Source organism: the organism of the source record quoted next, unplaced genomic scaffold (genome assembly GCF_019419815.1).
Source record: "Pyrus x bretschneideri cultivar Hongxiangsu unplaced genomic scaffold, Pyrus_bretschneideri_v1 Contig40, whole genome shotgun sequence".
Classification (NCBI taxonomy): Eukaryota; Viridiplantae; Streptophyta; class Magnoliopsida; order Rosales; family Rosaceae; genus Pyrus; species Pyrus x bretschneideri.
In genome coordinates this window covers 1,295,333-1,310,985 of record NW_025999724.1, presented here as the reverse complement: position 1 = coordinate 1,310,985, position 15,653 = coordinate 1,295,333, and the positions used below count along the sequence as shown (strand labels likewise).

General features: G+C 39.6%; 1 protein-coding gene across 1 annotated transcript; it reads left to right on the top strand.

Moving 5' to 3' along the window:
- Window positions 1-1,430: 1,430 nt before the first annotated feature.
- Window positions 1,431-3,597, top strand: LOC103964252 (leucine-rich repeat extensin-like protein 3). Its single transcript, XM_009377167.3, has one exon. It carries the CDS (start codon window positions 1,595-1,597, stop codon window positions 3,224-3,226), a length of 1,632 nt encoding a protein of 543 aa, XP_009375442.2. The 5' UTR covers window positions 1,431-1,594; the 3' UTR covers window positions 3,227-3,597.
- Window positions 3,598-15,653: the final 12,056 nt, after the last annotated feature.

Genomic DNA, 15,653 nt, shown 5'->3' with positions numbered 1-15,653 from the left:
AGACTAAGTGATGTGTCACCAATAGAAATGAGTATGTATATCAACGCTTAAGTAATAAACCAATCATCAACATCCATGTCCTTTTGTTTCCAAAATTTAGTTTCCCTAACATTATTCTTGAGAATCAGTCCTCATTGATTTTTGCTTTTGGAACAACAAGATTGCCGCCTTTCTTCATCTTCCCCCATGCTCCACAGTCTATAGTTAAAAAAGAAAATTGTGGAGGTCCTTACAGTTAATGAGTCAATTTCGCTTATATCCAAATAACAGCCTAATACGTGTGTAAAAATGACTAATTAAAGATACGAAACTAAAAGTTCAACATACGTGTTAAACTATGATTTGTAGGTAAGCAAAAATGGTTCTAAACAAGAAAATAAGATGCCTCTTACTTTCCGCTCAAGGAAATTAACCAAAGCGACCATCCGTACAGTGATGAAGGCCCCTTGATGAGTTGAAGAATCTGATGGACCTGAAGCTGGAGGAAAAGTGAAAGTAAAAGCAACTAACAATAGCATGACAAGCAAAGTCAAGAGCAAGCCGCAGACGTCCGCTAATTAGTGCAGGGACATTAAATCCTCAGACGATTTGAAGAATCGAATTACAGTGAGAGGTGAGAATAGTAATGTTTTAGTTTGTTTTGTGATCGTTAAGAATGTGGAAGAATCCCAACAACCAGCACCTAGTATTTCTTTATACTAGGTGTTTGAGGAATGCACAAGGTGTTTGAGGAATGCAATTATAGCACTTTATTGAACAATATTGCATGTTAGAACATCTCCAATGAGAAAACCTGAATTTGATGAACTAAAACTAGTTTTAATCCCCTATGCGTCTCTACATAGAAAAATGGGGAAGGTCGGGAAAAAAAAAAAAAAAAAAGGTAGCTAGCATTCATCTTCGTGTTAATTCCAAATTAAAAATGAAAATGTATCTGACCTTAGACAAACAAATAATTAAAAAATAAAATGGTTGGACTGAAAAAGACTCAAGCACTGAAGACCTGTATCCCAAGAACAGAAGAACATATTGGAAATTGATGGTGTAATTTATGTTTCCAATTAGCTGTCTATTAATATTGTTATCAAGTAGTGTAACAATAGTTTCTCTATTAAAATTGTCTATTAACATTGTTGCAGACATTGCCTTTAGTTCAAAGAATCCTCCAATAGCAAAGAAGGAGGTCATCCCACACAAAAAAATATCACTCTTCTAATTTACTCCATTTGATACCAATCTTGCATTGTCAAATATAATTTTTGGTACTTTGTCCCTCCCCAAAATAGCTCAACTTCAAGTGCTCTTCTGCATCTGATGCTTTTCTTTCTTTTCTCGGCATGTTTCTCACGACTTCCTTCTTTTTTTTATTTCAGACTTCTCCCCTAACATTTTGTGTCAAACCCTAAAGTTTCTTGTACTTAAGACTTGTCCAAACTATAAATAGCAACACACCTATCAACCTATGTCTCATCGTTTCCAATTCCTACGTTTCTTCCTTTGTTCTAAGTTCAATTTTCTTTGTGTTATATATTACTAAACTAGAACTACAATTAGAAATACAATTCCCTCCAATTGATTTTCCTTGTCATCACCTATGGCATCCCAGCCTACTCGTCCGTGGTTCCGGCTAGGCTCCATTGTCCGACCAGCCCCAGCCCCAACCCCCACCCCTGCTCCCGCCCTCGCCCCAATGGTTATAACTACAATGAGGCCAACGGCTCCTCCTCCTGAGCCTACTCCCCCACCACCTCCACCACCTACCACCACTGCTCTGCCATCACCACCTCCTCCTGCCGCGGTGGCACCACCACCGTCTCCTCCTGCCGCGGTGGCACCACCACCGTCTCCTCCTGCCGCGGTGGCACCACCACCGCCTCCTCCTGCTGTGGTGGCACCACCACCGCCTCCTCCTGCTGTGGTGGCACCACCACCGCCTCCTCCTGCTGCGGTGGCACCACCACCTCGTCCTGTCATGGTGGCACCACCACCTCGTCCTGCCATGGTGGCACCACCACCTCGTCCTGCCACGGTGGCACCACTACCTGTCACCACTGCTCCACCACCACCACCCGCAGCCACAAAATCACCTTCTCCTCCTGTGACTACTGCATCAGTTCCATCATCACCAGTTAAGAAAGCTGCACCTTCTTCCGTACCATCATCTCCTGCATCCAGAGTTTCTGGAGCCCCATCATATTCAGGGGCACCTTCTCCCAGTAGAACCAAGGTCACTACTTCTTCTACTACTGATTCAGTGTCACATTCTCCAGCCTACAAACCACAAACTACCACCACCTCTCCGCCAAAACCCGTCATCTCAGCCGCTGCAATTTCTCCTTCATCATCTAAACCACTGCCAGCACAAACTTATTCTCCACCAAAACCCACCAGCATTTCATCCACTGCTAGGGAGGCTAATAATTACAACCACCAATCTCCCAAAATCATCAGGCCCGCCGTGAATCAAACCCCACCTCAGTCACCAAGACTCAAACCAACCGCCCCACCGCCCTCTCCTCTCACTCTTCCACCATCTCAGCTAAGGCCAAACACTTCAGATAATCAAACTGACCAACCCAAGTTTCCCGTTGAGGCAGAGCAGAAGACAATGCTGGTCCAACAGAAAACCATTGATCAACAAAAACCCAGTTCATGGTTTGGCAGCTTCACCTCCGGAAACTCAAAAGGCGCGGACTTTCACGAGTCCCCAAAGCCCATCAGCAACTCCCACACCGCAAAGCATGAAGGAGAAACAAAAGAGAGACTCATATCTCGGAAGAAGTCGCCACCTAGTTCCGATCATGAGGCAGCTGGCATGAGGGTTATCACCATTGCAGGGGAAAATAGGGGAGCTTTCATGGAACTCATAAAATCCCCAAAGAAACATGGAAGTGAGGAGCATTCTCATTACTTTCATAAGACAGAAAATGGAAAAACCTTAATGGGGACTCAATCTGATCAGGGAAACCACAGCAGCAGCAGCGACAGTGGCGGCGAGGAAGGCAAGCACAAAAGCAAGGATAAAAGTCACAGAGCTTGGAAAGCTGCAGCATCAAAGCCTACTAGTACTTTCACGAACAGCAATGTTCAAGGAATCAACAACTCGATTGTGTACAACGGTTCTCTCACTCAGCATGATCCTGGGGTCCACCTAACTTTCTCCAGGAAGCCCACTGAGGAAGGGTTTGAGGCCAAGAGCCACCATGCTAATGGCCGTCACAGTTAGAGACACAGAACGAGAAAATGATGAGAGGTGATAAAAAAATATTATTAAATTCAAGCGTCAAACACTATGCGTTTGTGTTTTGAATATATTAGGGTTATATGGATATAATTTATAGTGATATAAGAATAAAAATCGAGGCCATGAATCGTGATGTGAGTGTTGGAAAAAAGAGGGCATGGGTTCTGATTCTTCGTCATGGTCAGCCTTCCACTCTTTGGTGGTGGGTGCATGTGTGTGACTGAAGGATTTTGATCAATGCCTTTGCTTTGATAATAAAACGGGCTGTTGCCCTTTTATGAATACCACAACGATATCAATTCCTATCAGTTGTGTTAGTGTTCGTATTCCTATCAATTCCAATTACCTTGTCACTGGGATCTTTTGATACAAGGCGCGTCGGTTTTGAATTTTGTAGATTAAACGTCTATGTGTTTTTAGTAATTCGATTAAACTGTTTTTGTCATAATTTTGATGCCATACGCATCAGAATAATCATTTTCTTTACCAAAATTACACGAAATGCCATTACCTATCTTTACTAAGGACATGCCATTACCTATCTTTACTAAAATATGACGCCAAAAAATATGCACATCATATTGAAACAAATTTCCTATAATCTAGCCTTATGATTATACTTTACTGCGTTAGAGATAATTGCAAAAAAAAAAAAAAATGTTGGTTAGTTTCAATTTTATTTTGACAATAATACTACAAGTTAGCAGTGATTATGTACGATTTAAGATTTTTTTTTTCTTTTCAAAATAGTTTTAAATAATTTTAAATCCCACAAAATCAAATGTAACAAAATAGAATTTTATTTTAGTACATTGAGAGAAAATAGGATTGATAACAACATAAACATACCAATACACAAGGGGAATGAAATCAAACGTAACAAAATAAAAATAATGTACTAATATCAACAATATGTACCAACTCAAACATACTAAAATTGTAAATAAACGTACCAATAAATGATTTTTAAAAATTCAAACGTACCTGCAAATAATATATACATTATGTATTGTACCTAATAATCAGTGGCGGACCCATAGAGGGACCTGGGAGGTCCCAGGACCCCTCGGCAACCCTGAATCGTTGCTTGAAATTTTTTAGGGACCCCTCACACTCGAGGACGAAGACCTGTGTGTGCAAATTGCAGCGGCCGAGAGGCGGCGTCTTCGAAGAAGACGACCGTGTGAAGAAGTTTTCTTTTTTAAGGCTTGGCCCAAAACGCTCATTTTGGCCAACTGTTTTAATTTTTGATAATTAAAACAATATACAAAACGCAGTTGTTAGTGTATATTTTGTTTTAAATTCCTAGCTAGCACGTCCCCCAAGTCCCACTCTTCCCCATCCATTCCCTCATCCCATTGCCTTGATTTTCACATATTCACCCAATCTCCAATTCCCTAATTTTCAAAACCCTAAAATTCTAAATCCTACCAAATCCCATATTTAAACTTTACTCCAATATCATTCCTCAATTTGTTTCAAATCTCCACATGACCACCATTTGGTTCAAAATTCATGCAAGTTTTTTGGTATTCTAATCTAATCTCAATTAAATTATATTAGATATTGATGGAGGTGTATAGTCAATTATTTGATATGATTATTGATATGTTTTATGTTTGTATACTCATGTGATTATTGAAATTTAGATGGAATTTTTGTTTATTGGTTAATTGGTATATGTTTTGTGTTTTTTTTTAATCAATTGTGTAATGTAGAAATAAGAAACATGGAAAGATTTTTCAAACCAAAACCAATAGCACCCTCTATTTGTTCGGATAATTCAAGTTCAAGACAAACTGAGTGTTACATTGATTTGAATAATCTTGAAAGAGACCCGAGAATAAAACTTCAATGTTATAATTAAACTTTTCAAAGTTATTTTTGTCTATTAATTTTTTGACCTTTATTATTAGGACCCCCCGAGTTTAAATCTTGGATCCACCACTGCTAATAATAATTTGTCAACAACTATACATAAAAATAAAAATAAAAAAGCAAAAAAAAAAAGAAGCAAATTGAAAAAATTACACGAAACTTTTATGTTAAATCACCAACTATTTGAAAAAAGAAAAAACATTTGGAAAAATAAATAATATTAAATGTTTTCAAAAAAAAAAAAAAAAACTGTGATTGAAAAAACATATCTGTAAGAAGAGAAAATGTACTTTAAGTTGCAATCCTATTAGATTAGGAATATGATTGTGTAAATCCTAGTGTATTTAGGAGCATCTTTGTATATTCCTTTTATTAGTTAATTTCCTATTAGAGTTGTAATCCTATTAGGGTAAGAATTTAACCTATCCTACTTGTGATATCCCGTCCCGAAACTATCGAAGCGTACGTGTGAAATGACCACTTTGCCCCTAGCTAGTTCGTTTTACGTTATTGGTTGTTTGTGTGCCTTGTTGGCATGTTTGGGAATCACACACACGCAGCCACACATTCCACCTTTCCCTGTCCCTTTTCCTGTCTCTCTCTCTCTCTCTCTCTCCCGAGTCCTCTATCCTTCTTCTTCTTCCTTCAAACTCGTACGGACACACACACAACTACACTAAATCATCACAGATCGAGGAAACCAAGGGCTCAGTCGTGATCATGAGGTCGAGGGGAGCACGATCATATCATTTTCAGGTGAGAAACCAGTCATTTTCACGTCGATTTCACAACCTCCGATTTGAGCACTATTCATGCAAACTTATTTCACCACGTTTCTGGGATTTTGAACCTCATAGGTGTCTTAGTGAGGTCCCAAGGAGCCTCGGAGTGCTTCGTTGGAAGTGTTTGGACGTAGGAATCACCTGGTTCGAGTTTGACCGGTTTTGGAGGTTTGTGGACAGGTGAGTTTTCGTAGGTTTTGGCCTTTAAAACTTGTATGGACATGTTCTACTAGTTTAGGGCTTCATTTTGGTATAAAAATCATGAAAAACGGTTGAGAAACGAGCGAGAAAACACGATTTGCAGGTTTTCTGGCGACGGCGCCGGAGTCTCGCCGGAGAAGGTGACGGAATATTCCTGACGCCGTTAACGGAATCTGTCAGTTTTGACGGAATATTCCTAATGGCGTCAGTTGACGCCGTCAGCGTGCGGCGGTGGAAAATTTTTCTAAAAATATGGTTGTGATCCTGAGGTTGTGTAGAGCACGTTGGTATATTCAATTGTCCATTTTGAGCAATGTATGAGAAGTTATTTTGAACGGAAGGTTATGTGCTTTAAAATTAACGTTTTTATAGTATTTTCGCATATAGGTGACACGTATCCCGAGGACGAGCGTGCTCACGCGAGGCAGGGGGGCTACGACCCTTCCACATACCAGTGAGTGGGCTTTTGGTTTTCCGTATATACCTATATACATTTATATTCCTAGAAATTGTTTAAAAAGGGTCATTTATTTATGCCATGCACCATATCCTTATTGTTTATGCATTATCATATGCATTAGTAGTGGCATACATATACATAATTATATTTGGTGCTGTGGAGGCGCAGGTAAGTGCCAGGTAAACGTTATTTAACCTTTGCATTAAATGGTGATTAGAGGTGCTTAGAGAGCTCATAACCTGCACCCCCGGTGTTAGTGCTCCCGCCCTGAGTAGGGCACAGTCCTTCACGTGTCGTTCACCTCCCGCACCACACGCTCAGCTTGGATCCAAGTTAGGTGCACAGTCTTGTCGTACAGACCACTTTAGGTGGTTCCGACTCGTAGGTGACCCGCGATTATTCGCACAGCCTTCACGTGATCGTAGCACTAGAGCGTTTATATGTATTACACCCAGGCCTGTCGTACAGACCACTATAGGTGGTTCCGACTCGTGGGCAGGTTTAGTGATTGAGTTTGAGATTTGAGCTCTAGATTCAGCCGTACAGGTCACTTAGGGGACTCCAGCTGCCAGACGTTTTGCTATTGATGTGATTTATACCCGAGCACTTGCATACCATTATAAGGCTTTGACATAGCACATTCTTGAGCATGATTGGCATACCCTTGAACATGATTGGCATATTTATACATACGTATATATATATATATATATATATATTTATTTATTTCTGGGAAGTATACAGGTTTTACGGCGAGGGGTTAGAATGTATTTTACTAAATGGTTTTCAAAGAGCTTTGTTTTTGCCCACTCACGCTTTTGTTTTGCGCCCCTCCAGGTTCTAGTAGCTTAGCGGGTTCGGTGGTTTTCCCAGAGGGCGTCTCGGCATTTCTGACAGACACTCACCAGTGTAGGGTCACCTTCGGGTGTACTACTGTCGTATCATTTTCTTTGGACTGCTGTAGCCTATATGCTCTGAATTCAGTGTCTTACTTACGCTAGCACTTATTTTATCACATTATATATGCTAGTTTTTAAATTATTCGTATTATTTTTTTTTATTACTTCCTATGGCTTCCGCACTGTGCACATGGCTACGTCACTTCCACGTGACGGCCAGCATGCCCTGGTCTCGGTTGGGGTGTGTCACTACTACTATAAATAAAGGTATAATGGGGTGATACAACACACACCTCAAAATTACATCTATTTCTTCTATCTCTTTTGCAGCCGGCGCTCTTCCTTTCTTGTCTTAAATACAGTTCAGTAAATTAAGCCTACAACACGTTATCAACACACTCTTGTTAGAAGCTAAAGAACTGAAGGATCGTGGAGGAGGCTTTCTTCTACAACATCAAATGATTTCAATTATTTTATGACAATCAGGTTCTTTTAAAATAAATTAATATATTTGAAACAACCTTGAAGCATGAAAACATTCCACAGGATGCATGAACCCCTATATTTATATTTTTCTTTCAATTATATATATATATATTGCATATGTATTCATATATTTTGTCAATATATATATATATATATATATATTTGTTCATGCAATACACAATTATTTTATGTGGAATTTGTGAGTCAAAGTATCGAAATTAATTTAGAAGCAATTAGGGTTTTTAACCTTAGAATTCAATTTTTTTTTTTTTTTTTGGAATTGAGTTGCGGCTCCACGCCATGCCACTGAGCCAACATGGCTAGCTTGCAGCCACGCTATCACTAGGATGACATCGTTTCAACATCACTGCATAACACGACCTGGGTTGGTTTTCATACAGGCCTGAAGTCTTGAGTCCACTAGCAGGCCCTCAAAGCCGTGCTCTGCGATCCAAAACCAGCCTTTTGGTTGGGCTTTTGGCACCCAAGCCCAAATTGAAGCCAGCTCACGGCTAGGCTTCGCGGGTACACCCCTGGCCAATTTCTGAGCTAGGCCCATGTTCTCCCGCCTACTGGGCCTATCCTAAAACCTCGGCTCGTTGCCTGCAACCATGATTGGGCCGCTCCATAGCCAGCCCATGGCCCACTTAGCTCTTTTAGGGCCTAGCCCTACACACGGCAGCCACTTATATTGGGCTATGATTTTTCGAATCCAATGCTATTTTTTTTGGCATTCTCTATAATTTTAATCTGAATGTTATTATTTTTTTTGCTTCTACGATCAAACTTGAATGGTTACGATCTATTGAATTAATTAAAGTGACCAGCAGTCCATTAATCTAATAATTAATTATTGGCCTGAAATTCACTTTTTGACAATTAACGATTCAATAAATTATTTGGTTTCTTTGAACCGTTGACTATCTCTTGTAGTTCCGATGCACTCACACTTGGGTTCTTGAAGCAATTCACAAATTCACTACACTTTATTGTATATTGTCTTCTGTGTTCTTGTAGGCACCCCTATATATGAACTGAACGTTCATAATTAAATCAAACTTGTAGTTTCGAATTTAGTGCCCTTGAAACCCGCAATTTTCATTCAAAACTTACCACATGAAACTCGTAGCTTTCATGCTTAAATTAAACCAACACATGTCTATAACCGCATGTTCTACGATATATATCTATGGCTCTCCATACCACTAACTACGTTTTGTTGTAACCTCCATTTTAGGGACATGTCAAACTGGAAGTCTTTGGAAGAAACCACCTAAAGTGGGTTCAAGACGTGGAATCTATCGATGATGAACCCATTGAAAAAGCTCAGAAAACTACTACTATGATCTTCATCTGCAGATACATCCATGATGCACTACAAACCGAATACCTCTTAGAGGAGGATCCACGCACCCTCTGGCTCACTCTGGCCGACCGCTTTGATCACCAAAAAGACATTTACTTGCCTAAAGTAAGACACGACTGGCAGCATTTACACTTCTAAGACTTTAAGTCTTTTTATGAATACAACTTTAAAATTTGTAGAATTTGACCACTACTTAAGTTTTGTAAAGAGGACTGAACCGAACAAGATCTCTTGGAGAAAACCTATTCGACCTTCAATGCCACCAATATTGTCCTGTAGCAACAATATAGGGCACAAAAGTTCACCAAATTTTTGGATTTGATATTTGTTTTACTTATTGCTGAAAAGCACAACCAGCTTTTGATGAGGAATTATCAAGCTCTACCCACTGGCTCGAATGCTTCGCTTGAAGTGCATGTGACTAATTCTAGTAGCTATAAACGACGGAAACCTCGTTGTGGCCTTGGAAATGGGTAGCAAGCCCCACCACAAGTCCAAGGTCAACAAAATAGAGGCCCACCTAAGGGAGGAAATTTGACCTAGAAGTGCCAACCTTTTGCACCTAAGGCCCTAAACTTTAAGAACAAGGGAAAAACTACCGTTTAATTGGCTTCCACTGAACTGGACATGTGCTATCATTGTGGATCAAAGAATCATTGGTCACGCATATACCAAGCTATCCCTGAGGCTATTGCCAAGTATCATTCCCGTTGTGGGTTTAATTTTGCCCATGTATAATATCCCGAAGATACTACTACAACTCTGGAGGTTTTAGATTTTCAGGAGACATCCGTTCCTGTGGAAGAATAAAGTTTTATTTTTCTAAGGCATGTTAAGGAATTTTACACCCCTAGTGGCTGAACCCACTAGGAGTGGTTGAACCCACTAGGAGTGGCCGAACCCCTCCCCTAAATTTTCGGTTTATGGTTTAATTTTTGGACAATTTTTCTAAGTTTTTGGAATTATTTGTTTGGTTTTAGTTTGTTTTGAATTATGGATTATTATTTATGGATATTATTTCTCGAATTGATTAATTGAATGAATAGAATTATATTTATGCATGTGACTGATTCAATTAATTTATTTCTAGGTATGACTAGTGGGGAAGTTAGTTGTCTGGCTGATAATGCCATCATGCACACCATATTGCATGAGAAACACTATTTTACTAACTTTGTATCTAAAAATGCACATCTGACAACCCTCCCAGAGTAAGTTCACCCCATCCAAAATGAGGTGGGTAACAACCTATTTCTCAACCTTGCCTCCCAAAAACCTACTCCACCTCATCCAATTAGTTGGCCCAAAGTGGAGGCCAACTTGGAGCTTAGCCTAAAATGGATTGACCCAGAAACCGGCCTACATGATGCCAGATTGATGTCAACATGACGTCAGCCATGTGATATAATTTTTTTTTTTCGGCTGGCGCGTAGGAAACATGTGCATTTTTTTACAGCACGCGGAGGCTGAGCTTGTAGAGGCTGGCTAGCTGGTCAGTGATTCTTCTGTCGAGGTGGAGATGAGGCAGATGGAGCTCCTGAACTCAATTGTTGTAACAGACGATGCCGCGCCAGTCACACAGGGTTGACAACATGGACGAATCCCAGATGTTGAGAGCGACAAGAGCGTTGTGAAGGCTACGCTTAAATGCCGTTAACACTTGGATCTCGGAGAGCGCCGTTTCTAGACTTGACCGTTGGAATAACAATTGTTATGAGGAAAAGCAAGAAGAAAATGGTCGTCACCATGAGAGAGGTCAGAGAAAGCACTGGAAGACATAATGTGTTGGGTTTATAAACTAATTATGCTGGGTGTGGGGTGCATGCTTATGGGTTTGCGGTGAGGTTTTGTGGCGGTGGTGGGAAGAGCTAGATCGAGAGGCCACATTGTTTCAGATGAGAATGAGAAGAAGATTTGCTCAGAGGAAATCTCAGTCTTTACAACAACTTCAACGTTCTCTGAAATTTAAAATAATTTTTTTATTCTTTAAAAAAAATAATCTTTTAATACAAAATTGACTATTCAGTTTAGGGATAGAGATGCACTTGAACAATTACTATTTAATAATATTTTAACACGAATTGACTTGACTTTGGACCAATGCATTTTTAAAGGGTCATGCATTTGGCCAATTACTGTTCATTGGGGTCAGTTACTATTTATTTGAGTGGATTAAATGGGTTGGGTGCCATCACATTTTTTAAGGGTGGAATTGCTCTCAGGCCTATCCAACCTGATAGAAGGATACGGAAAGGCACGTCTAACGTTGTCCAATGGTACTGAATTAACCATTAAAGAGGCACTCTATTCTCCACATTTCGGCAGAACGTTGTTGAGTTTTAGAGATAGTCGAGATAATCAATATTATGTTGAAACCACTGAAGAGAATGGTTCTAAATTTCTTTGTATCACTTCTTACGAATATGGCCAGAAGTGTATTCACGAGAAGCTGGAACGTATTTCGAGTGGGTTGTACATAACAACCATTCAATCTGTGAAGACCCATCATGTGGCCAGCCCTATGGCTGGGTTCCAGAGCACTCATCTGTTTTGGCATGATCGATTGGGACAACTCGAATGAGATATGATGTGTTGTATCCTCAAAGTATCACATGGGCTTCACTTGAAATCTTATCTCGGCCATTCGCTTTGCAAAGCATGCTCTCTAGGGAAGTTGAACATTCAACCCTCCCCTACAAAGATTATTCACGACCCTCCTAAGTTTCTTCAGAGGATTCAAGGGATATTTGTGAACCTATCCAACCAACATGCAAACCATTTAGATACTTCATGGTGTTGATTGGTGCATCGATGCGATGGTCACACAATGCTGCATTTGCAAAACTCCTAGCATAAATTATTAAGCTTAGGGCTCACCACCTAATTATCCAATCAAGTCGATTTAACTAGATAATGTTGAAGAATTTATGTCACAAACCTTTTACTATTATTGCATGTCTGTTAGGATTGAAGTTGAACATCCTGCACCCCATGTTCACACCCAAAATGGCCTAGCAGAAGATTTCATAAAGAGCCTTCAAACGATAGCTCTAACTTTGATTATGCGAACCAACTTGCTGGTACCTGCTTGAGGCTATGGAATATTGCACGCAACTATGTTGGTTCGCCTGAGGCCTACCGCTACCCAACCTCATTCACTGTTATAGTTGGTTACTAGATACGAGCCTGATGTCTCGCATTTATGTGTGTTTGGGTACACAGTCTATGTGCCAATAGTGCCGCCATTATGTACCAAAATGGATCATTATAGAAAAATGGGAATCTATGCCTGTTATGATTCGCCATCCATTTTTTGCTACTTAGAGCCCTTGAAGGAGATCTTTTTACCGCGCATTTTGCAGATTGTCACTTTGCTGAGACAGTCTCCCGTCGTTAGGAGGAGATAAGATCACTAATGTTTATGTAGAACGTAGCGAATTGTCGTGGATTACTTCACTATGTTTCATTCCGCACCCCTCAGTCTGAAACTGAAGTGCGACGTATTCTAGATCTTCAAAGCATTGCTTAAAGCATGCTTGATGCTTTTACTGATTTAGCAAAGGTAATAAGATCACATATACCCACTGCAAACCCACCTGAAAGGGATGGACGTACTAAACGTACGCTGTATCTCCACCTCTGAAAGCCAAACTGTCCCTGAGGGTGAGGCGGCAGCACTTCCCACGCGGCTCGGTACACTGGTGGATATCCAATCATCTGTTCCTACCCTGAAGCGAAAAACAACACAAACTAACTAAATTCGACCATTACTTACTCATCTGTTCCAATGCATGAGGTTATTCTAGATTACGTTGATATCTTCGATAAGATATACTGGCCTGTCGAGAATCGTCAGATTTCGGTCCATTACGTAGTATTAGATGAGGTTTGGAATCGGAATGAGATGATTATCGATTATGCATTCGTGTATATAGTTGCTTCCGACATCATGCTTAAAGATGACATTAAACCATGTTCCATTAATTAATGTCAACATACAACAGATTAATCAAACTAGAAACAAGCAATCCAGGTCGAACTCGATTCGATTACGAAATGTAAGGTGTTTGGGCCTGTAACTTCTACTCTACCATATGTCAATCCCGTAGGCTACAAGTGAGTTTTCTCGAGGAAACGTCGTGGGAAGAATGAAATAGTGCGATGCAAAGCACGCCTTGTAGCGCAAGGTTTCTCCTAACATCTTGGGATTGATTACGAAGAGATGTATTCCCCCGTAATGGACGTCATAACGTTCCGCTACCCTATTAGTTTGGTAGTTTCTGAAAAACTAAATATGCAGCTTATGGACGTGGTAACTACGTATCTTTATGGGGATCTAGATACAGAAATCTACATGAAAGTTTCAGAAGGACTTCCATTGATTGGTTTAAATAGTTCTAGACCATGGAACACTCTATCTATTAGATTGAGGAGATCACTCTACGGATTGAAACAATCAGAGCGTGTGTGGTATAACTGTCTAAGTGAATATTTGATAAGTCACGGTTATGTGAACAACAAACTATGCCCATGTGTGTTCATTAAGAAGTCACATTCCAGATTTGCGATCGTTGCAGTTTATGATGACGACATGAACCTCATTGGAACTGACGTAGAGCTTGAGGAAATTGTCGTTCACTTGAAATTGGAATATCAAATGAAGGATCTTGGGAAAACTTGATATTGTCTCGGCCTGAAGATTAAGCATTGTTTGGATGGAATCTAGTACATCAATCGAACTACACCCAAAAGGTGTTGTGACGTTTTAATGAGGATAAAGCGAAGCCTTCGAGTACTCTTATGGTCGTTTAGACTTTAGATGCTAAACGAGATCCCTTCCGTCCCCAGGAGGATGAGGGTGAGATTTTGGAGCCTAAACTTCCATACCTAAGTGCAATTGGTGCTTTATTGTACTTGGCCCAATGCATTACACCAGGCATCTCATTCGCTGTTAATCTTTTAGCTAGATATAGCAAGGCACCTACATGCAAACACTGGAATAGTATTAAAGACATTTTCTGCTACCTCAAGGATCTGACAAATTTGGACGTCAGACAAGGGTTTTTAATTTATACATGTTAATAGTAAAGGTTTGCCCGACATACCTGTTAGTCAGGTAAGTCTTTGATTAAAAAAATCCTACAAATGAAAATAGGGTTCCCTAATCCCTCAAAGTTTGCTTTTGGTGGTTTTTGGCGTATGCGATGTCGTTCTATATTCAAATAAGTTTGACTGCTAGACTATGGAACTTAGTTTCGTAACTGCGTATCCCGTTGAAACAATAGATTTAACAAACATTTGGAGTTTATTTTATACTTCTATTAAGTATAATGTATCATTTTGTGGTAACCACAATTGTAAATATTGTAAATTGATGATTGGGTCCATTCATTGTATTCTTCTAGGGTCAAGGAGTGTAGTTGTAAAAAATAATCAAATCAAAGCTAAAATAATCATTAAATCGTGATTATACTATTTTAACAGTCCAAAGATTTCTTCTCGTTACCTACTCCATGAAAGTTTGTTTTGTCGATTTTTAGTGTACGCAATCTCGTAGTATATACGCATTATGTTGATGTTTAGATTGTTCAAATTAATTTCGCCGGTTGCAAAAATTCTCGAAGGAATTGGATATGTGAACATGTCCTAAACCCTTGCCCGACAAATTTATAAACTTTGCCGGACAAACCCTAAACCTTAAACTTCAAATAATAAAATAAAGATTTGCTCGATGAATACTTCGCACAGATCCATCAAACAATGAGGATTAACCTAACGAAACTATCACTGTTCTGTGAAACGAGACATTTAAAATTTTCATTTTAAAATATGAAGATGAATGAACCATTGTGAACTTAAAATAAAATTATTAGAATCCTTTATTCAACACACAATTTTCATCACAATGGATTGCACATAATGTTATAACAGTGAACCTTCAATCACTATTGGTATACTCTTCCTTTTCCTATCCTTTTTGATATCGCTTTCATAATTTGAGTCATCAGTGCTATCATCAAGCAAGGAATTAGTTGAATTGGTGGTAGGGGCCCGAGGTCAATATATATTGCATATATTTCAAATGGGGAACAATTGACATCTCGAATTTTCTTGATAAACATTTTGGTCATCGTCATCCTACTATGGGTTTGGCAAGTCCCAACTATTTTTATGTTATATAAATTGAACTACTTTCAAACTACCCCTCGCCTTTGGATCATCGAGGTAGAATACTTGTTTCACAATATTGGCCAGGACTTAAGGATCATCCTCAAAACAACGAGTGTTTGTGTTGATAGATAACAAGTACATATCTCAAATGACAATGCATGCTGTC